The sequence below is a fragment of the Musca autumnalis genome, unplaced genomic scaffold (genome assembly GCF_047663935.1).
Source record: "Musca autumnalis isolate F117 unplaced genomic scaffold, ASM4766393v1 scaffold_613, whole genome shotgun sequence".
NCBI classification, from domain to species: Eukaryota; Metazoa; Arthropoda; class Insecta; order Diptera; family Muscidae; genus Musca; species Musca autumnalis.
This window is the reverse complement of record NW_027412215.1, coordinates 15,712-38,765: the sequence shown is the minus strand read 5'-3', so window position 1 is coordinate 38,765 and position 23,054 is coordinate 15,712. Positions and strand designations below refer to the sequence as shown.

The 23,054-nt window shown below is 36.2% G+C and overlaps 1 protein-coding gene across 1 annotated transcript in view; it reads right to left on the bottom strand.

The window, feature by feature from the left end:
- LOC141388150 (putative odorant receptor 85d) overlaps nucleotides 1-21,662 on the bottom strand; it is a gene marked incomplete at its 3' end in the record, with an annotated part of 28,560 nt that extends 6,898 nt beyond the window's left edge. Inside the window, exon 1 of the mRNA XM_073958188.1 lies at nucleotides 21,486-21,662. Within this exon, the coding sequence (XP_073814289.1) occupies nucleotides 21,486-21,529 (44 nt within the window). The remainder of the gene's footprint in view (nucleotides 1-21,485) is intronic.
- Between the last annotated feature and the right edge of the window lie 1,392 nt (nucleotides 21,663-23,054).

Genomic DNA, 23,054 nt, shown 5'->3' with positions numbered 1-23,054 from the left:
TTCGATGAGGCACATTTTTATTCGTATCAAAGTGTAAATACCCTCTTTAGCCTAAAGGCTGAGGGTATAACTAGTATATTTTTAAAAAGGTCCATGTCATAGTTGTGGGAGTTACCAAATGTTGTACCAAAATTTTTAGATTTAATTAATTTTTTATTTTTGGCCAATGTGTGGATCCACTGTGCAACGTGTCCCTTTTTGTTTTCTCTCGATTTGTGATTAAACCACACTTTTCACGATATTTCTGTATGTTCAAACTACTATCAACACGACAAATAGGTCCAAACAGCATAGCTTTGGTCTTGGAAACATTAACTACCAAATGATTGTTTTGCAACCAACGCGAAACAGATCGTAAGGTATTATTCATATTTAACTCTAATTGAGAAACAGTCTTACCACTTAAAAATAAATGAATATCATCCGCATACAAAAAAGGACGACATTCATTGCTAACAATACAACTACCAATATCATTCATATAGGGAATAAAAAGAAGTGGGCCCAAAATGGATCTTTGAGGTATGCCAATATATATATTACGCCTTTTGGAAGCATTATCGTTAAGAGAAACATACTGGGAACGTCCTGTTAAGTAAGAGGAAGTCAATTTGCATGAAGCTAGATCAAACATATATTTAGATCTTAGTTTCTCAATCAGCGTTGAATAATCTACTCGATAATACCACTGTCGCCTCCATCAATTGTCTTCCTAACTAGATCCGTGAGGTCAACCAAAAGAGAAGTAGTGCTGAGACCACGCCTGAAGCCATATTGACAGTTGTAGATAATTTTACGGTTATCAAGAAACATTTGAATTTGTTCTTTAATAAGGTGTTCCGCCACCTTAGAGAACATGGGTCTCATGTTTTCAATTGTATGAAGTCCTTTAACTTTAGGGATAGGAACAACTCTTGCTACTTTCCACGCATTGGGGAAGGCGGAAGTAGTAAATATAGCATTAAAGAAATGAGTCATATATCCTGATATATATGGAAAATGAGTTTTAGAAATTTTACAGGTAGACGGCATACCTGTAAAATTTCACCAACTGATTGTGATTTAACACGCTGTAAAGCATCAAAAACATCAATTTCAACAACTCAGTTAAAGAAGAAAGTATGTACTTGCCCATCAACATCAGGAAACTCTAAACTACCTACATCTCAATCATCATTACTTTCTGTAAAAAATCGTTTAATGCATTAGCGTCAAAATGAGCATCGTGATTGTCGTCAACACCAACTACACCACAACCACGAAGATGACTGCAGATTTGTGTCGGTCCAAGCCTACCAAAAAATTGCATATAGTACTTCCTACGTACACTTCTAAGTACAAACTTGGCCCTGTTTCTAAGGCCACAGTATGCTAACCAATTTGGTTGGGTAGGATAACTCAAATAGTGAATATATGCCACATCTCGTAGTAAGTTCGATAATATAATAGATCAACTTTTCAACCATGATTCCGAACCGGAAGAGATGCGTTTTCTGACAATAGGAACAAGAGAAAAAAGGTTATTAACAAGAGCATCTAAAAACGACAGCAACGCATTAACGTCAGATGTTTGGAATATACTACTAAAGTCAGTGCCAACCAAATAATTATGTGGGCTAACCCAATCAATATTATGGTAGTAATATTGACTGCACCAAAAATTAAGGAGTGATCCGAAATTGCTGGATATTGCGCTTGATCAGAGAAAATTAAGTAACACTCACTACTATGCACAAAATAATCAATTAATGACACTGTGTCCGTTGCAAGATTAAAATGCGTAGGCAACGAATTATGTCTGATGGAAAGGCCCAAACAAAGGCAAACATTCCTCATGTCTGTCGATTTAGATATATCGAACAAATTGCAGTTAAAGTTTCCAACAACAATAATCGATTCATATTGCGACAAAATTTCTTCATGCATCTCATCAAAGCTAGAAATGTTCCCATCTGGCAGATAAACTACCCTAAAGATTCTTAACTCCTAAAACAAGTTCAATAAATAGAGACTCACACACACCAGGATTTAGATATCGAAAAATAATCTTGTTTTTAACGCCATTTAAAATAAAAACGCCAACACCACCACCCCTAGTACTAGGCCGATCGTTCCGGACGAATGAATAACCAGGAATGGCAACCGATTTGGAAGAAATATACGGTTTTAACCAGGTCTCTGAAACTGCAAATAAGGTCAAATCGCTATTAGTAATTAGACTTTTACTTTCACATAAAGTGGTATTATGGTTAGACGGACGCAAGCTCTGGCAATTTATGTGTCTGAAAGACAAAGAATTCGAACAATGACGCAATCTGTTCTTGAAAAATGAAGAACTACCAACAATAGGGCCAAGGTTGTTATTTACTGAAGTCATAAATCAAAATATATGTTAACATGCTGGGGAAACTAATTGCTGGAATTACAGAGATCATTATTAAAATAATAAAAAAGAAAAAAAAACTTGAAAATATTTAAAATTTGAACTCAAAAAAAAGCTAATATGGAGGTAATAAGAAATTAAAGAATCCTCTCAGAAAAATCATAATTAAGTAATACTCAAAAATCATTTAAAATTGTAGACAAAAATTCAAAAAAAAAAAAAATTAAAATAGGAGCTGAAAAATATGAACTATACATAATTGCAATTAACTGGTTGCCAAAAGTCTCTCGCACTCATCCATCTTAAGAACGCCTTCATTGTCGTCAGGAAACAAGACATTAACTAGAGGCTCATCACCATTAACGAGAATAAATTTTGCAAGTTTTCCTTGATTCCTCAGTTTTCTACACACATACATTAACCTTGCAGAATCGGATGTCGAGTGATCATCCAAATATACGTTAGTTTGGATATTACCACCATTAACAGCATTTAGCTTTATTAGCGGTCCACGCCGCACAGTGTCACGACCGTGGCCAAAAATGGTAAAAACTAAATACTTCGTTGAACAAATTTATTAATTAAGAAGAATCTGAAGTTTGGTACTGATACGTGAAGTAGTTTTTGCTATATGAGGATTTAAATCCGACAATTTTAGTTAATACGTATTTTTGTGTTTTTTTTTTTCTAAAATAAATAAATTATATTATGCGTTAATATTTAAAATTTAAAAGTAACGGTCGCTGCAAAAATGTTTCCTATGTTCTCTTGGGATGTAATAAACTTGGCTACACTTTTGTTTGCATGTAAATATTAATCATATGGTGTTTACATTTTCCCCAAACATATATTACTAAGTTTATTAATTTTGTAAAGCAAATTTTAAATTGAGTGGAGTGGGAAAAAAATTGTATAAAAGTGTATATCGATATTTTTTGCTGTATGAGTAGTAAAAAGTGAGTACTTCAAATACTGCAGATGTTTGTAGACGAATATGTAATTTCTCTTTTTCAGCGACCACCTCACTGAGAGGATACCCCCTTTTTTAACAAATCGTTTTGCGGTGTTGGCTATAGCGCGAAAACGAATAAACCGATCATCATATATGTTTGTGGGCTTTATTAAGTACCTAATAATCTTGCTTTAAAACGAGAGAATTTTAAAAATATCAATTTTTAAAAAAATTGTGAACAGCGAAAATCAAAATTCGATTTTTTACAAAAATTTACGGTTTTTTGACCACTTATCGGTCAAAAAAATTTTTTAAAGGAAATTTCTCATATATAAAGGCAAGAGTTTGATATATTCCATAACACCAAATTTCAGTCATATCGGGTTGATATTGAGGCCACAACATTCAAAATACTGCAAATGAGGAGGCACGGTTCTATGGGGGCTATAGGAAGACGAGGACCTATACCGACATATTTCTGGTGGAAGGTTATAAGTCCCCCAACGGAGACTTAATACCAATTTTCAGCCATTTCGGTGTGATAATCAGGCTAAAACTTCCAAAATACCGAAAATCGGGAGGTACCGTCTTATGTGGGCTATATAAAGGCGTGAACCTATGCAGACAAATTTCAAGGTGAAGATATAATGCCCCCTACGAAGACTAAATACCAAGTTTCAGCAATTTCGGTGTAATAATGAGGCTAAAATCTTCAAAATACCGATAATCGGGAGGTACCGTTGTATGGGGGCTATATCAAAACGTGGACCTAAGCCCACAATTCTCTGTTGGAATGTTTGATACCTCTGCCGAAGACTAACCACAAAATTTGAATACTTTCGGTTGGTCATTGTGTCTAAAACATTCAAAATACCGAAAATCGGGAGGTACGGTTCTATGGGGGCTATATCAAAACGTGGACCGACCAACCCAATTTTTTGTCCTGAAGATTGGAAGTCAATAATAGGTACGTGTACCAAAATTGATGCACCTACGACAACTCTTTCTATTTTTGGCCACAGTTAATATAAACTCGCGACATTGTGCGCCGATAATTGGCCATAATAGTATCCCTTAGGAGAACGGAGTTAAATTTTACTAAAATGGATCTACCACCAGCAAAATAACAGCAATGCTGCAAATCCGAATCATTAATGCAGACATTGCATATAGCCGCAATTCAGCGAATGTAAGTTGCTTCAACAAAAATCAAACTGATTCCATAGCAGGTCTTAAAGTGAACTTATCCAAAATTTTGTGTGGGAGGTACGGGATGGAGTGGACAAATATAGTCCATATTCGAACCTGATCTATATCTGGTAGATATTATGAGAATGTGTAAAGTATGGACCAAATCGGTCACTCCCATCAAGAGTTATCGTGCGCACAATTTTTCCGAATATTTTTGAACTTTTGTGGGGTAGGTACCTGAAGGAGTGGACCGATATAGCTTATCTGCGAACTTAAAGTAAGTTTGGAAACAATATTATGAAGGCCAAATTTTGGCCGGAATCGGCATTTCCGTTCGAGAATTATCTTGCGCTTCCACCCATAAACATGGTGCCATAGGGTTTGTTTTTCAACTTTCAGGCTATTTTTTCAGGAAATATGGACTTGCCCCTGAGGAAACTTGTACCTTCGTATAGGGGACAGTGAATACAAGATGTTACAACAAAAACCAAGGCGATTCGAGAGCAGGTCCTAAACTGAACTTTTCCGAAATTTTGTGTGGGATTACCGATTGAGTCCATATTGGAACCTCATCTAAGTCTGGTAGAAATTTCATAATGTGCAAAGTATGGACCAAATCGGTTACTCCCTTCAAGAGTTATCGTACGCACAAATTTACCGAACATTTTCAAACTTTTGTGGGGGAGGTACCGGAAGGAGTAGACCGATATAATCCATCTTTGAACTTGAACTAAGTTTGGACAAAATATTACGAAAGCCAAATTTTGGACCGAATTGGCAGATCCGTTCGAGAGTTACATATCTTGCGCTCCAACCACTACAAACGGTGTCATAGGGTTTTCTGTAACTTTCAGGCTATTTTCTCAGGAAGTATGGACTTGCCCCTAATGAAACTTATAGCGTGCGTAAACAAAAATCAAAGCGATTCGAGACCAGGTCCTAATCTGAACTTTTCCTAAATTTTGTGTGGTAGGTACCCGAAGGAGTGGACCGATTGAGTCCTTATTGGAACCTCATCTAAGTTTGGTAGAAATTACACGATGTGCAAATTATGGACGAAATCGGTTCTTCCCTACAAGAGTTATCGTGCGCACAAGTTTTGCGACAATTTTTGAACATTTGTGGGGGAGGTACCTGAAGGAGGGGACATATATGGCCCATCTTCGAACTTAAATCGAATCTGGATAAAATATTTCGATACCCAAAATTTTAACCAAATCGATTGATCCGTTCGAGAGTTATCGTGCGCACCAGCCTGCTAGACAGACAGACGGGCGGACATTGCTAGATCTACTCAAAATTGTCTGAAACGGATATCGTACAAACATACTTGGGGTCTAAAACCATTATTTCGATGAGGCACATTTTTGGTCGTATCAAAGTGTAAATACCCTCTTTAGCCTAAAGTCTGAGGGTATAAAAAGAAAAAAAAAATCAGGAGCCGGGCGATGCAATCTACGACTCTGTAAATTGTAGCCAGGAAGTTTCAGAATTTCGTCTCCTTTTTTTGGACGTATAAACTTTCCGACAATATTTTCGAAAAATTTAGGGTGTACAACTTCTCGATTGTTGTCGTTATGCTAAAAAATGTGACTTCGATGAAAGCGCAAAAGTTTTGCACTTTTGTACAGACTATACCTGAAAGAATCGACTGATAAAGTCCATTTTGGAAGTGGACCTAATTTTGGAAGTCAATTTAGTTTGTCGGCGTAAGATTTAGAGCTTTTGGGCAAATTCTGACAAAACCGTGGACTCACCTACGAAAAATACAATATCGCTGTAAACGTGACCTCAAGAAGTAGCATTGATCAAAATGTGCAATGGCTCCTCGAACAGCCCTTATACTACTACACTGAGGTTGGACTTTTGTGAGGGATGTACTCGAAGACGTTGTCCCAAATAGACCCTCTTGGTACTTGATATATGTACGTTCGGAAGTAATTTGAGGATGTTTATAGTTTCGGTCAAATTGGATAATTGAAATTTCGTGTTGGAGGTACCTGAAGGAGTGAATCGATCCATATTCGAACCTATTCTATTTATTTATTTATTTAAATATTTATTACAATTAAAAATTATAATAAACTTATAGTTAAAAGCACTAGCGACTACGGCTATCGGCTTTAAGTAGATTTAAATTAAGTGGATTAAATTAGACGTTTAATATACATAATCATGATATATAAAAAAAAACTAGATTTTATATTGGAGATTTAAAAGACTGAGGAAATTGTAGATGTTGGTGATGTTCTGGTGTGATGGATTTTTCAGTGTTTCCAATGCATTGACAGGTGAAAAGCACCTTGATCGAAGGTTATGAAGGGCTGAACATTCGACGATTAGATGATGGGTCGATAAGGGGGAAATTCTGCAATAACTACATATTGGTGGTGATTCTTTCTTGAAAAGGTGTGAATGCGTTAAGCAGCTATGCGATAATCTCAATCGTGTATAGCATTTATTTTGATGAATATTCGTGGTTGACGGCAACAACAGTGGTTTTCTGTTGGGATTGATTTCTTTGTAAGTATGACTGTATTCCGCCCAAAGTTTTTCGGTTTCGGTGTCAATTAGATGATTAGCAGCTTTTATAATATTTTTTTTCGTAGATGGAATAAAAGTATAGGCAGGAAATCTCTGAGGAATACTTTTGGCAACCGAGTCAGCGGCTTCGTTTCCAGGTATACCAACATGACTGGGTATCCACATCAGCTTTATTTTTGATTTGGCGTTAAACATTTCTTGTTGGATCGATGTAATGATTTCATTCTTGTTCCAGCAATTGGTACAGGAAGTGTAAACCGATCGGCTGTCAGTACAAATAAGAATTTTGAGACGCTGTGTTTTGGATAGTTCTACAGCTTTTAAAACGGCAATGGCTTCTGCGTCGAATATAGATCCATCATGTGGAAGTAGTCCAAATGATTTTATACCGCCGTCCTCTGAAACAACTGCAAACGATGTGCTGTGTTCTGTTTTAGATCCATCTGTAAAGAAGATGTCCCAACCAACTTGCTTGTACTGGGCAAATATGGTTTTTGCCAACTTATTGTATATTTCAGGATTGGTAGAGCTTTTTCGGAAACTTGTTAGAGAGTTATCAAAGACATTTATATTCAATGTCCATGGTGGATGTGTTTCATTTGGAGTTTTGTATGATATTACATTTAGTTTTGTTGCAATTTTGAGGATATTGCATAAAGTTGATGGATATTTAAGTTCTGTTTTTCTTTTCTTTAGTAAAGATAACTCATACGACAGAATTCCAGTTTGGTTGCAAATAACTTTATGTGCTAAGCGAGCTTTTAGCCTGTATGCATGGAAATGGATTTTTTCGAAACCAGCTTCAGCCAGTAGGTTTACAATAGGTGTTGTTTTGAAAGCACGAAGGCTAGATCTAATTGAATGGTGGTATAAGCTTTCAATCGGAGATATGACGGATTTAGGTGCACTTATATAGAATATTAGGCCGTAATCAATTTTAGATAATATCAAAGAATTTACAACTCTTAACAAAGTGTTCGTATGGACATGACTTTTTTTGGAAGATAAATATTTTACTATATTAAGTCTATTCTGAAGATTTTTCTTGAGATGAATACAATGTTCTTTAAAATTATATTTGTTATCTATGTACAGACCTAGAATCTTACAGACATTACTATTTACAATAGAGTGATTATCATATGATACATTTATGGGGTTACAATTTCTTTTATTGCAAATATGAAGATGAACTGTTTTGTCGTACGAAATATTTGCTCCCGATTTAGAAGACCATTTGTCTATTACTTCAAGCGTTTTAGAGAGAACTTGACCGATTTCAGAGTTATTTTGGTTTTTACAAATAATGTACAGATCATCTGCATATATGCAATGTACAATTTGTTTGTTTTGTGTTAGAATTTGACTAATTTCATCGAATGCAATTATAAACAGTGTAACTGACAATGGGGATCCTTGTGGGATACCATTGTACAGTGAAACTGTTTCTGAATGGGTATTATTTATTAGTACTGAAAATTTTCTATTTGTTAAAAATGACTTGATGAATAGAAACATTTTTGGTCCTATTTTCCAGTCTAAAAGCTTCTGAAGGACTATGTGAATACCAATTCTGTCAAAAGCTTTAATAAAATCTATTGACAAAATTGATGTGTGTCTTCTTACTGACTGGTTTTTTCGAATAATATGGTCTATGAACAAAAGTGCATCAACTGTACTAAGACCAGGTTGAAATCCAACTTGGTTTTGTGATATAAGCTTGTGTTTCTTTATGAACCACAACAGTCTTTTAGATATTATTTTTTCCAAAAGTTTACCAATACATGGTAATAGAGATATCGGTCTATATGAATCAAGTTGGTTGTTTGGTTTGTTTGGCTTAGGAATGGGTAGAATGGATGCGGATTTATAGAATTGCGGAATTACACCCGATGAGTAAATCTCATTGTAATGCTGCAAGAGGCGTTGTTTAAAAGAATAAGGGGTATTTTTTATCATGGGATATGATATTCTATCTAACCCAGGAGTTTTCCCTTTGGAGGTTTTAAGACTATATAATAACTCTTGAAGAGTTAAGTCGTTTTCCAAATGTTTGGATTTAGGGGAAGGATGCGTTGGAGGATTTGTATTTAGTAACTGTGTTTTGTTGTTACAAAACTGTGATGAAAAATTTGAGTCACTGGAATTTAAAGACCAATGTTTGGCAAATGTAGAAGATATGATATTTGAATCTGAAATATTGTTGCCATTTATTTCAATTGCTTTGATTTCCTTTGGCTGCCAATTACCAGTAAGTGATCGTATTTGGCGCCATAAAAGAGATGAGGTAGACGTAGGAGAAATGGAAGAAGTAAACCGCTCGAATGCTTTAGCTTTAGCTATACTTTTTGCTCTGTTAAAAATGGAATTTTTTCTTTTATAGTTCAAAAGGTTATCCCTTGTTATATTACGGCGATATATTCTCCAAGCTGCTTGTTTTTCATTTCTCAGGACTTGAATCTCTTTAGACCACCAAGGAACATTCTTGGTTCTAACTTTGTTTTTAGTTTGAGGTATGCTATTGTTTGCAGAGTTACGAATAATTTTCCTAATCTGAGTGATTTGTATTTTTAGATATTGGAAATTTTGTTTCTTCACTAGATATGTTTTTACGAAATTTTCCCCAATCGGCTTTGTCAGTGATATATTTTGGTTGAAAAGATGAAGAATTATTGGAATTTATATTCAAAGTAGCAAAAGCGGGATAATGATCGCTGTTGTAAAGATCATCTACTGTGTGCCAAGAACATTTTGGATATAATGATATAGATGTAACTCCGACATCTATATGTGTTAATGTGTTGTGAGTGCTAAGATGTGTTGGTGAACCGTCATTTAAAACTGACAAATTAGAATTGTTTAAAAATGTTTCAATTATTTCACCTCTTTTATTGGATTTGGTGGATCCCCAAAGGTTACTCCAGCCATTAAGATCGCCAAGGATCATAATAGGAGTGGTTATATTGTGTAAAAGTGAGTCAAGAATGGGGACAGTTATATTTTCCCGGGGGGGAATGTAAAGGGAGAAGAGTGTGAAAGTTGTTGATAGATTAATTTGGACAGCAACACAACAAAGCGATGTTCCACTGTGCACAATTTTGTGTGGTATATTTTTCTTTAAAAGTATGGCAACGCCTTCTTTAGCAGAATTATATCTGTTAAAGAAGTATCCAATATATTGTTTTGGTGTATATGGAGTTAGGTTCTTTTTGCATTTTGTTTCTTGTAAACAAACGATATCCGGATTTGTATCCGCAAGTAGCAACTGTAAATTAGAGTAGTTGTTTATGTATCCTCTGATGTTCCAATGCGCAATTTTTAGCACCATTGGGAGGACTAGAGATTATTTATCAGATAAATAATCTGTGTTTGTATCCATAGCAATGGTGTGCACGGCCATCCACTGGTGGTTTCTGTAAAATGCTCTTAATTTAATTAATTCAACAACACTTGGGCGTTTAATTATTTTTTGTAATAATTCTTTAATAATTCATTTGTAGCACGATTTTAGGTAACATTAGTTCTTAAAAATGTCTAAATATGTAATGAAACAACAAAAAAAATTAAATATTAATTCTCTCTTAAATTTTCTCTTTTCCTATTTTGCTCTCCATTGATCCATAGGCAAAACTTTGTTTTGCATATGTGATACTGGTTCTGAATAAGAGAAAGAATTTTGTTGTGATGGTAAATTTTGTTTCTCTTTAGATAAAGAGAAAGCCGATGTTGACGGCGATTAACTGTTAAAAGTGTTTGATTTTTCATGAAGTGTTGTTGGAATGTTGGTTGACGTGGTAAAACTTTTAGAACAATGAATGGAGCTCATTGTTGTTGAGAGGGGTTTGTTTGCTGTGGATTGTGTGCTCAGAGCGGAGAGAGATGTGGTATTGGTTGTTGTTGTTTTAATAAAGTTTTTGGAAAAAGAGGAATTTGGTGATGATTGAGAGGAAGTGCTAGTGGGTTTGTTGTTGTTATTTTTTGTTGGTGTTTTAAAGGAATTGTTGGTTACTTTTATTTTGGTATTTTCTGAGTTTTGGGTTGGGGGAGAATTTGTTGATGTCTCTTTTTTAGATGATGCTTGTTCTTGTTTTTCTTTATTGGATGTTACTTCTGAAAAAGATTTAAAGTTAACGCTGTTTAATGGCTGGTTTTTGTATTGACGAATTGCTTCTTTCATTGTGCATTTATTTATTGTTTTAATTTTTAAGATTTCTTTTTGTTGTTTATAGACTTTGCAAGTATTTGAAGATGCTGGATGGTCTTCACTGCAATTTGCACAGAATGTGCGGGTGCAGGTATCAGGAGAGTGAGGGGGTAAATTGCAATTTACACATGTTGGTGGATTTGTACAACGTTTAATTGTGTGTCCCAGCAATTGACATTGCTTACATCTCATTGGATTTGGGTAATGCTCTCTCACAATGGCTGTATGATAGGCAATTTGCAATTTCTCTGGGAGATTGTAGAGATCGAAAGTAACAAGAATTACTCCCGTTTTTATTTTTTTACCATCAACTGTCTTTTCATATTTATAGACGTCAACGACGCCTTTATTAGAGAGTTCGTTTATGATCTCTTTTTCGGGAATATTATTGAGATAAGGAGCATAAATTGTGCCTCTGGTGACATTAAGTTGTTGGTGTAATTTGCAAGTTACTTTGCATACACCTGTTAGTTCGTTTGTGTTTAAAATTCTGTCTGCAATTGCTTTATCTTTAACTAACAACAACAAACTACCATCTCTCAGAGGAGAAATGCTCATTATTTCTTTAGTGATAATATCGAATGCTTTTTGTATAGCAAAGCAAGAATATTGTGTCAAAGGTTTTTTTTCATCTACTGAAGAAACAACAACATACCTTGGATTGGGCACTGCTTTGGTTGGGAGAGAAGGGAATTCACATGTAATTCCTCTTTCACGTTTTTTACGTTTTTTTTGGGGACTCTCTGCTAAAATAGCAAATTGATTGTCCCCTAAATTGGGGGGCCCAGGGGGCATAATGCACTTTTTTAAATCGAACTTTTTATATAATTATATTTTCTAATGGCACACAGTAAATTAGATAAAGATTAAATCGGAAGGTGTTGGAATTAAATGGCACTGAGAAAAAACTTTGATGAAAAACGAATGTGTGAACACAAAATGAAGCGGTCGAGTGACTGTACGCAATGAGTGCTAGTCGACGACTGCGAACCTATTCTAGGTTTCGAAAAAATCGAATGTGATTTTGCTCAAGATTTTAGGGAAACATTTTGAAGTCTGGCTGGGGAAGTGTCCAAAGGAAGTTTGAGCAAAATATTGCGAGATCCAAAATTTGGACAAAATCTGTTGATCTGTTCGAAAGCCAGACAGACGGACGGATCAACTGGGATAAATCGACTCAAAATTGTTTGACGCGGGTTACATTTTAATCATTATCCGAACGGCTGAGGGTTCTATATCACGGTGCTCTTGAACCAACGTTAAATGAAAGGAGCTTACAACTGGGCAGATCTTGCGGATTCTGAGACAGCAATCTTCATAGATGAGAAAAATCCAAAAACAAGAGAAATCGCTGTTGGGATTTTTAAATAAATCGCGGTCAAAGTTCACATTTTTAGGGTTTCGCGATTTTGCTTGGAAACTAAAGAAAATGTTGTAGTTTGTTCCTAGGATTTACCATTGTTGAGATATAGAAATTCAGGTCACATTTTTATGGTTTTTTTTTAGGTTTTCACGATTTGCTTCAAAACACTAAGTATTTTCGAAATGGGACTACAGAAAATTCTCTAAAATATTGGGATTCTTAATTATACCCTACACCACTATGTGGGGAGGGTATTATAAGTTGGTTTTGGCCAAAAAGTTTGTAACGCATCGAAATAATGGTCGTAGACCCATACTTATATATACCAAAATGAATGCCTCGACGAGCTGAGTCGATCTGGCTATGTGTGTCCGTCCGTCCGTCCGTCCGTCCGTCTGTCCGTCTGTCCGTCTGTCCATCTAAACCTTGTAATCACGCTACAGGTCGCAATTTTGATCGGATCGTCACGAAATTTCGGATGTTGATGGGGGTCCCGGAGGGGAAGAAGCCTATTGATTTTGGTGATGGTCGGATAATATTTAGGGGTCGGAATGGGCAAAAAACTTATGTGGATAAAAAGACAACGTTTTCTTCCAAAGCGAATATCTCAGCTTCTGTAAGGTGTATACCAAAAGTACAACTTGTCAATGGAAGTCGAAAATATCACCTTTCTAATGATGTAAAGTAGGTTCTCGTAGGTGATCAAACAACGAAGATATGACAATAGTCGCAAATAAAACCCAAATTTTCAGTTTTGCGATTTTCACAGCTTTGGCTGGGGACTATCCAAAAGCAATGCCTGCCCATGAAAGTAGAAGATTCCATCTTTACAATGATGCAAACTAGATCGGCGTATGTGGCCAAATAACGGAGATATCGCAATAGTCGGTAATACATCCCATTTTTAAATTTTTTTGGAAATCACGCTACAGGTCGCAATTTTGATCGGATCCTCACGAAATTTTGAGGGTTAATGGGGGTCTCACAGATGAAAAAGCCTATTGATTTTGGTGATGGTCGCATAATATTTAGGGGTCGTAATGGGCAAAAAAACTTATTTGGAGAAAAGTCAACATTTTATTTCAAAGCCAATATCTCTGTTTCTTTAAGAGGTATATCTAAAGCAAAACCTGGCAGGATAGTAGAAAATATCACCTTTGCAACGATGTAAAGTAAGTTGTCGAAGATGGTCAAATAACAGAGATATGGCAATAGTCGATAATGCATCCCATTTTCCGATTTTTTTGTAATCACGCCACAGGTCGCAATTTTGATCGGATCGTCACGAAATTTTAGGGGTTAATGGGGGTCCCACAGAGGAAGAAACCTACTGATTTTAATGATGGTCGGATAATATTCAGGGGTCGGAATGGGCAAAAACTTATTTGGAGAAAAGGTCTACGTTTTATTTCAAACCCAATATCTCTATTTCTTTAAGAGGTATATCAAAAGCAAAACATGGCAAGGAAAGTAGAAAATATCACCTTTACAACGATGTAAAGTAGGTTGTCGTAGCTGCTCAAACAACAGAGATATCGCAATAGTCGGTAATGCATCCCATTTTCCGATTTGTTTGTAATCAGGCTACAGGTCGCAATTTTGATCGGATCGTCACGAATTTTTTGGGAGTTGATGCGGGTCCCACTGAGGAAGAAGCCTATTTAGTTTGGTGATGGTCGGATAATATTCAGGAGTCGGAATAAGCGAAAAGCTTATGTGGAGAAAAGTCAACGTTTTTTTCTTATGCGAATATCTCCGCTTCTAGGTGGAGTATTCCAAAAGGAATACCCGTCAATGGAAGAAGAAAAGATCTCGTTTATATTGATGCAAAGTATGTTGGCGTAAGTGAGCAAACCGAGATATTGCAAAATTCAGTAATTCGTTGGTGTAACGCAGGTTGGCGAATGTGGTCAAACAAGGGAGATACCACAATAGTCGGTAATGCGTCCAATTCTTCCATTTTTTTTGCAATCAAGCTACAGGTCGTAATTTTGAACGGTCACGAAATTTTGGTTGCTTATGGGGGTCCCAGAGAGAAAGAGGCATATTATTTTCGGTGGTAGTCGGATTATATTCCCTAAAAGAAATGTTTACCCGTGAAAAGCTTATGCACAGGGGTAGTGGTGTAGGGTATCACATGGTCGGCCCCGTCCCGACTATAGCCTTTGCTCACTTGTTATACCCTACACCACTATGTGGGGAGGGTATTATAAGTTGGTTTTGGCCAAAAAGTTTGTAACGCATCGAAATAATGGTCGTAGACCCATACTTATATATACCAAAATGAATGCCTCGACGAGCTGAGTCGATCTGGCTATGTGTGTCCGTCCGTCAGTCCGTCCGTCCGTCCGTCCGTCTGTCCGTCTGTCCATCTAAACCTTGTAATCACGCTACAGGTCGCAATTTTGATCGGATCGTCACGAAATTTCGGATGTTGATGGGGGTCCCGGAGGGGAAGAAGCCTATTGATTTTGGTGATGGTCGGATAATATTTAGGGGTCGGAATGGGCAAAAAACTTATGTGGATAAAAAGACAACGTTTTCTTCCAAAGCGAATATCTCAGCTTCTGTAAGGTGTATACCAAAAGTACAACTTGTCAATGGAAGTCGAAAATATCACCTTTCTAATGATGTAAAGTAGGTTCTCGTAGGTGATCAAACAACGAAGATATGACAATAGTCGCAAATAAAACCCAAATTTTCAGTTTTGCGATTTTAATTATAAAGACGAATATCACAGCTTTGGCTGGGGACTATCCAAAAGCAATGCCTGCCCATGAAAGTAGAAGATTCCATCTTTACAATGATGCAAACTAGATCGGCGTATGTGGCCAAATAACGGAGATATCGCAATAGTCGGTAATACATCCCATTTTTAAATTTTTTTGGAAATCACGCTACAGGTCGCAATTTTGATCGGATCCTCACGAAATTTTGAGGGTTAATGGGGGTCTCACAGATGAAAAAGCCTATTGATTTTGGTGATGGTCGCATAATATTTAGGGGTCGTAATGGGCAAAAAAACTTATTTGGAGAAAAGTCAACATATTATTTCAAAGCCAATATCTCTGTTTCTTTAAGAGGTATATCTAAAGCAAAACCTGGCAGGATAGTAGAAAATATCACCTTTGCAACGATGTAAAGTAAGTTGTCGAAGATGGTCAAATAATAGAGATATGGCAATAGTCGATAATGCATCCCATTTTCCGATTTTTTTGTAATCACGCCACAGGTCGCAATTTTGATCGGATCGTCACGAAATTTTAGGGGTTAATGGGGGTCCCACAGAGGAAGAAACCTACTGATTTTAATGATGGTCGGATAATATTCAGGGGTCGGAATGGGCAAAAACTTATTTGGAGAAAAGGTCTACGTTTTATTTCAAACCCAATATCTCTATTTCTTTAAGAGGTATATCAAAAGCAAAACATGGCAAGGAAAGTAGAAAATATCACCTTTACAACGATGTAAAGTAGGTTGTCGTAGCTGCTCAAACAACAGAGATATCGCAATAGTCGGTAATGCATCCCATTTTCCGATTTGTTTGTAATCAGGCTACAGGTCGCAATTTTGATCGGATCGTCACGAATTTTTTGGGAGTTGATGCGGGTCCCACTGAGGAAGAAGCCTATTTAGTTTGGTGATGGTCGGATAATATTCAGGAGTCGGAATAAGCGAAAAGCTTATGTGGAGAAAAGTCAACGTTTTTTTCTTATGCGAATATCTCCGCTTCTAGGTGGAGTATTCCAAAAGGAATACCCGTCAATGGAAGAAGAAAAGATCTCGTTTATATTGATGCAAAGTATGTTGGCGTAAGTGAGCAAACCGAGATATTGCAAAATTCAGTAATTCGTTGGTGTAACGCAGGTTGGCGAATGTGGTCAAACAAGGGAGATACCACAATAGTCGGTAATGCGTCCAATTCTTCCATTTTTTTTGCAATCAAGCTACAGGTCGTAATTTTGAACGGTCACGAAATTTTGGTTGCTTATGGGGGTCCCAGAGAGAAAGAGGCATATTATTTTCGGTGGTAGTCGGATTATATTCCCTAAAAGAAATGTTTACCCGTGAAAAGCTTATGCACAGGGGTAGTGGTGTAGGGTATCACATGGTCGGCCCCGTCCCGACTATAGCCTTTGCTCACTTGTTTTTTTCTCGGTTGTACCATTATTGAGATATATAAATTTAAGTTGGGAAATTGCAGCCATGACTTTGTTTTATAAGGAGGCGATACAGTCTGTGAATTGTCCAAATTTGAATTTCTATATCTGAAAAATGGTAAAACCTACGAAAATATCATAAGAGCACAAGAATTTTCATTGCTACAACTTTTTCTTTAGCAAAACCGTTAAAACCTAAAACATGCTACAAATGCGATTTTTTTATTTTTTTCATCTAGGTTGTAAGCTTCTTTCATTTACAATACCATAACCAACGTTTGAGCAATTATTTCGTTTACGGTTGTTTTCAGCTACAAATTTGTTACTGATAAGAAAAAATTCAGATGGGCATGCTATTTATAGCAGATATTATCACTTTATGATGCACATCAATAAATGTTCTCCATTATTTTCTCCCACTATTTAGCAACGAGTTGATATAAAATAGGAATATAAAATGTTGCTTAAGGCAGTAAATCAATTTTCTAATTGGTTTTCGAGATATACCCCACGGAAAACCCTTGATATGTCGTACATATTGTCCAATAGACACTTCGTTATACCCTCAGCCTTTAGGCTAAGGAGGGTATATAAACTTTGATACGATGAAAATGTGCCTCATCGAAATATTGGTTTTAGACCCCAAGTATGTTTGGACGAAATGTGTTTCAGACAATTTGGAGTCGATCTAGCCATGTCCGTCCGTCCGTCTGTCTGTCTGTCTGTCCTGCTGGCTGGAGCGCACGATAACTCTCGAACGGATGAACCGATTTGGTTCAAATTTAGGCTTTCGTAATATTTTGCCCAAACTTAGTTTAAGTTCGAAGAAGAGCTACATCGGTCCACTCCTTCCGGTACCTCCCCAACAAAAGTTCGAAAATGTTCGGAAAGTTTGTGCGCACGATAACTCTTTAAGGGAGTGACCGAGTTGCTCCATACTTTGTATAGCGTAAACTTTCTACCAGAGTAATATGAGGTTCCAATATGGTCTCAATTGGTCCACTACTTCGGGTACCTCCCACACAAAATTTCGGAAAAGTTCAGTTTAGGGCCATCTCTCGAATCGCTTTGATTTTTGTTTTAGAAACTTGTGTTCACTGCCCTCCATACGACGGTACAAGTTTCATCAGGGGCAAGTCCATACTTCCTGAGAAAATAGCATGAAAGTTGCAAAAAAACCCCTATGACATCGTGTGAGGTGGTTGGAGCGCAAGATAACTCTCGAACGAATCTGCCGATTCGGTCCAACATATGGCCTTAGTAATATTTTGTCCAAGTATAGTTTAAGTTGGAAAATGAGCCATATCGGTCCACTCCTTCAGGTACTCGTACCTCCCCCACAAATGTTCGGAAAAATTGTTCGTACGGTAACTCTTGAAGGGAGTGGGCGAATTGGTCTATACTTTACACATCGTAATATATCTACCAGATATAGATCAGGTTCAAATACAGACTATATTGGTCCACTCCATTCGGTACCTCCCGGATAAGTTCACTTTAAGACCTAATATCGAATCACTTTGATTTTTGTTGAAGCAACTTGTATTCGCTGCTTCAATTACGATGGTAAAAGTTTTTTAGGAGTAAAAGTTTTTTAGTGTAAAAACCCCCTATGGCACCATATGTTGTGGCTGGAGATCCACTTCCATAACGGTCAATGTCGATCCATTCCTTTTAGTATCTCCTCCGCAAAACTTTTGATCTTTAATCCTAATCAAAATTTTTGTCGGTTCAAATGCCCAAATTTTTTAAAACCATACGTATTTTGGGAAAAAATTGTTTCAATATACACAGGCTGAGGGTATATCTCTGTCGGCAAAACCGACTGAAACTTTTTTACTTGTTTTATGTACTTCTAATCCGAACAATACTGCATTTGTAATCTTTTGAAAACAAAACAAGTCATAAAGCGTCAGTCGGCTTTGTCGACAGATATATACCCTCAGCCAATGTGAAGCGACACTTTCACCTCCGGACAGATCGAATGTATTTAAGTTCTTTTCAGAATTGTGTGGCCCTTTTTGGGCAAAAATGTGGATTACTGCAGTTAATCCTTGGTATCTTGGGCGGTACCGTTCCACGGGGGTTATATCAAAACGTGAACCAATACCATCAATTCTCTGTAAAAATATTTCGCAAGACCTGGCGAAGACTAAATACCAAATATCAGCTACATTGGTTGTTTAATGTGGCTAAAACCTTGAAAATACCGAAAATCTCGCGATACCGTTCTATTGGAGCTATATCAAAACGTGGACCTATGTACATAACTTTTATCAGAAAAGTTTTTTGGTCCATTGGCGTATTTGGGCGTAAAACGTATGTAAAATCTTCAAAATTCCGAAAATCGGGAGGTACCGTTATATGGGGTCTATATCAAAACGTGGACCTATGTCCATAATTTTTATCGGAAAAGTTTTTTGTAAAGTGAAAATCCCGCATCTCGAAATTCAACCATTTTGGTTGATAAGTTTAGCTAAAATATTCAAAATACCGAAACATTAAGAAGTACCGTTGCAGAGGAACTATCCCACAACGTGGGCCGACCTTCCCAATTTTTTGCTCTCGACATTGTCAGTGAACTATAAGTATTTATACCAAAATGCATCTGCCAACGCCAAATCTCTTTATATTTGGCCACCGTTTATTTGAACTCGCGACATAGTGCAGCGCTTTTTGAGGTTATGCGCCATTATCTCGGGAACTATGGACTTGCCCTCAAAAAAAAGTACAATGACGTAACGGGGGCCGCACGAACATCCTGTTACAAAAAATTTCATAACGATTTGTGAGGTGTCGCTAAACTGCACTTGTTTCAAATTTTGTGTGGGAGGTACCTGAAGGAGTGGACCGAGATAGTATTACCATATGCAAAGTTTGGTTCAATTCGGTTACTCCCTTCGAGAGTTATTGTGCGCACAAGTTTTGCGACAATTTTTGAACATTTGTAGGGGAGGTACCTGAAGGAGTGGACCTATACGGCCCATCTTCTAACTTAAATCAAATCTGGACAAAATATTTCGATACCCAAAATTTGAACCGAATCTATTCATCCGTTCGAGAGTTATCGTGCGCACCAGCCAGCCAGACAGACAGATAGACGGACGGACATTGCTAGATCTACTCAAAATTGTCTGAAACGGATATCGTACAAACATACTTGGGGTCTAAAACCATTATTTCGATTAGGCACATTTTTGGTCGTATCAAAGTGTAAATACCCTCTTTAGCCTAAAGGCTGGGGGTATAATGAGTTTAAAGCCTCAAGACCTTTATATTCATTACAGAATTCCAAAACACTGGAATGGCATAAAGAAGAAATTCAGTTTTACTGGAAGTTTCTCTCGAAAAGGGTATTCAAACAAAAAAATTTAAATATTTCTTTAGACAACTTGTTGGTAAAGTACATTTTTAGTACAGAGCAGTGTTGACAACTTAACAATTTTAGCGTCCAAATTATATTTGGAAAAATATATACAAATTAAAAGATATGGTCGTGCTGTACATAAAAATCATATGCAGACAAAATGATTTTGATAATTAAAACGGTTTATTTGAACTCAATTTCTGTTTAAGAAGCCTAAAGATTTATCTTACCAACCCGATAACTTTCCTCAATGGGAAACCTTGTATGTGAATGCAGATAAAACAAAATCCACCCATTTTCTTGGGAGTTTCAAGAAAAATAAAATAAGTTCTCCTTTAGATTTTTCCAATACTTTCAAACCAACATTTATTTTTTGTCACCCAAATATATGCTTATTTTGGCTATAACATCCAAACTATTATCACGATCATTATAATTTGATCATTTGATTCCCAGTAAAGTGTTTATTTAAAACTATTTTTTTTTTGTGTAATTTTAGACGGGTAAATGTACCTACATATATTATGAAAAAAAAGTCAGATTACATTTAAAATGTTGTCAATTTTTTTCTAAATTTTGCGAATACTGAGTAACATTTTACAAATATAATGCAATCTACTAACTGACATCGCTTCGTGATAACTTTTTGGTGACAATTGTACTCATTAAAATGTTTTTACGTTTTTTTTTTTAATAATTCATTCTGAAAAGCAGAAAAAAACCACGACAACTTTTTTCCGCAACAACCTAAAAAATTGCTCGCGAGCGGATTTATTTTTTGGAAATGAAATATAAAAGAATTGCCAATATTTCTCATACGGTAAAAACCAACAATTTTTTACTATCCATGAATCCGAGTTTCAGAATTCGCGAACTGTTAAGATATTTATTTAATTTAGAATTTTTATTAACTTTATTTAGTTTCCGTTTCCACATTCATTGTATTTGTTACAATCTGCATAATCCTTTTTTACTACAACTGAACTGTCAAAATGCAGATTGTAACGAGTATCGAATTACCGCCAACGCCACCTTTCAATGTTATTATTGTCACTTATCTCTGGCCTACCACCCAAACCAGGTAATCTGTCTACCCTCCCTCTATATTTATTTACTTATTTCCCAATAAAGCAACTGCTTTTTATTTTGAATTTAATCATTAAAACGTTCGTGTTTTATTTGGTTTTTATTTTCACGCAATTTCGACGTAATCATTTTTCCAATCGTGAGTGCCGTGATCTTTTTATTTGTGAGATCGCGTTAAAAGAATAAAAAAGTAAACAAACAAAATAGTTATATTGCTAAAAATAATATATTTTACAACAACAAAAATATCGACAGCTTTACAACGCGCCACGTAACCATTTTTGTGCCTCCGTCTATCGTTCGATCGTTTATTAGTCGCGGACGGACGTTTAGTGAACAGTGAAAAAAACGAAAAATCACAACAAATTATTTGGAAAAAATTACCATTAAAAAGCGTTTATTTATTAATAGTGAGTGGTTAAAAAATTTAAATAATTATTCTAATTACAAATAATTTCTTCGCATATTCCCTTTTTTCGCTGACCAATAATACACATTTATATTTAGAATTTACGAGCAAATATCCGTACGCTTGGAGGTCTATCGTTTAGCCATACACACACGCTAGATACATACATATCATTGGTATGTATAGACAACCGTCGCTTGCCTATTATAAACATACATACATACGTTTTGTTATTTCGTTTCTCTTTTATTACGTGTGCGCTAAATAAATCGGTTCGGTCGATTGTGGTGAGTTAATACTTTCGTTATAAAGGAGAAATATTTTTGCTAATTATATTAGTAGTGTGTGAGTGTGTGTAGTGAACGAAAATTGGAAAAAAAAATAAATATCGTGCACCCTACAGTCTACATTGGTCGACATTTAATTCGGTTCGTATAAATAATATTTTTTCGGATGATTCTATACTAAATTGAATATTTTTTGGAAAATTATTGATTTTATATATATATATATATATATATATATATGTATATATGTACATATGGACTCAGTCGGTCCACTCCTTCGGGTACCTCCCACACAAATTTTCGAAAAAGTTCAGTTTAGGACCTGCTCTCGAATCGCTTTGATTTTTGTTGTAGAAACTTGTACTCACTGCCGCCCAGACGACGTTACAAGTTTCATCAGGGGCAAGTCCATACTTCCTGAGAAACTAACCTGAAAGGTACAAAAAACCCCTATGACACCGTCTGTAGTGGTTGGACCACAAGAAAACCCTCCAACGGATCTGTTGCTTCGGTCCAAAATATGGCCTTCGTAATATTTTGCGCAAAATTAGTTCAAGTTCGAAGATATGCCATATCAGTACATTCCTTCAGGTACCTCCCCCACAAAAGTTCAAAAATGTTCGGAAAAATTGTGCGCACTATAACTCTTGATGGGAGTGAACGATTTGGTCCATACTTTACACATACTAATATATCTACCAGATATAGATCAGATTTGAATATGGACTATAGCTTCTTCAGGAACCTCCCACAAAAAATTTTGGATAAATTCACTTTAAGACCTGCTCTCGAATCACTTTGATTTTTGTTGAAGCAACTTGCATTCGCTGCCTCAATTACGTCAGTAAAAGTTTTTTCAGGGACAAGTCCATACCTCTTGAGAAAACAGCCCGAAAAGTTTAAAAAACCCCTACGGCACACAGTGTTGCCTCAGTCGACAAAAATCGAAAAATGTGTTCTTGACTTTTTTATAATTTTATGGTTTTATTTTATTGAGAACACTTCAAATAGGACAAACCTCAAAGATGTTGTCGATATTTGGTGTTACTATAAAGTTATAGCTCGTTAAACATAGAACATTTTTCGTATGTGACATTTACTAAAATGT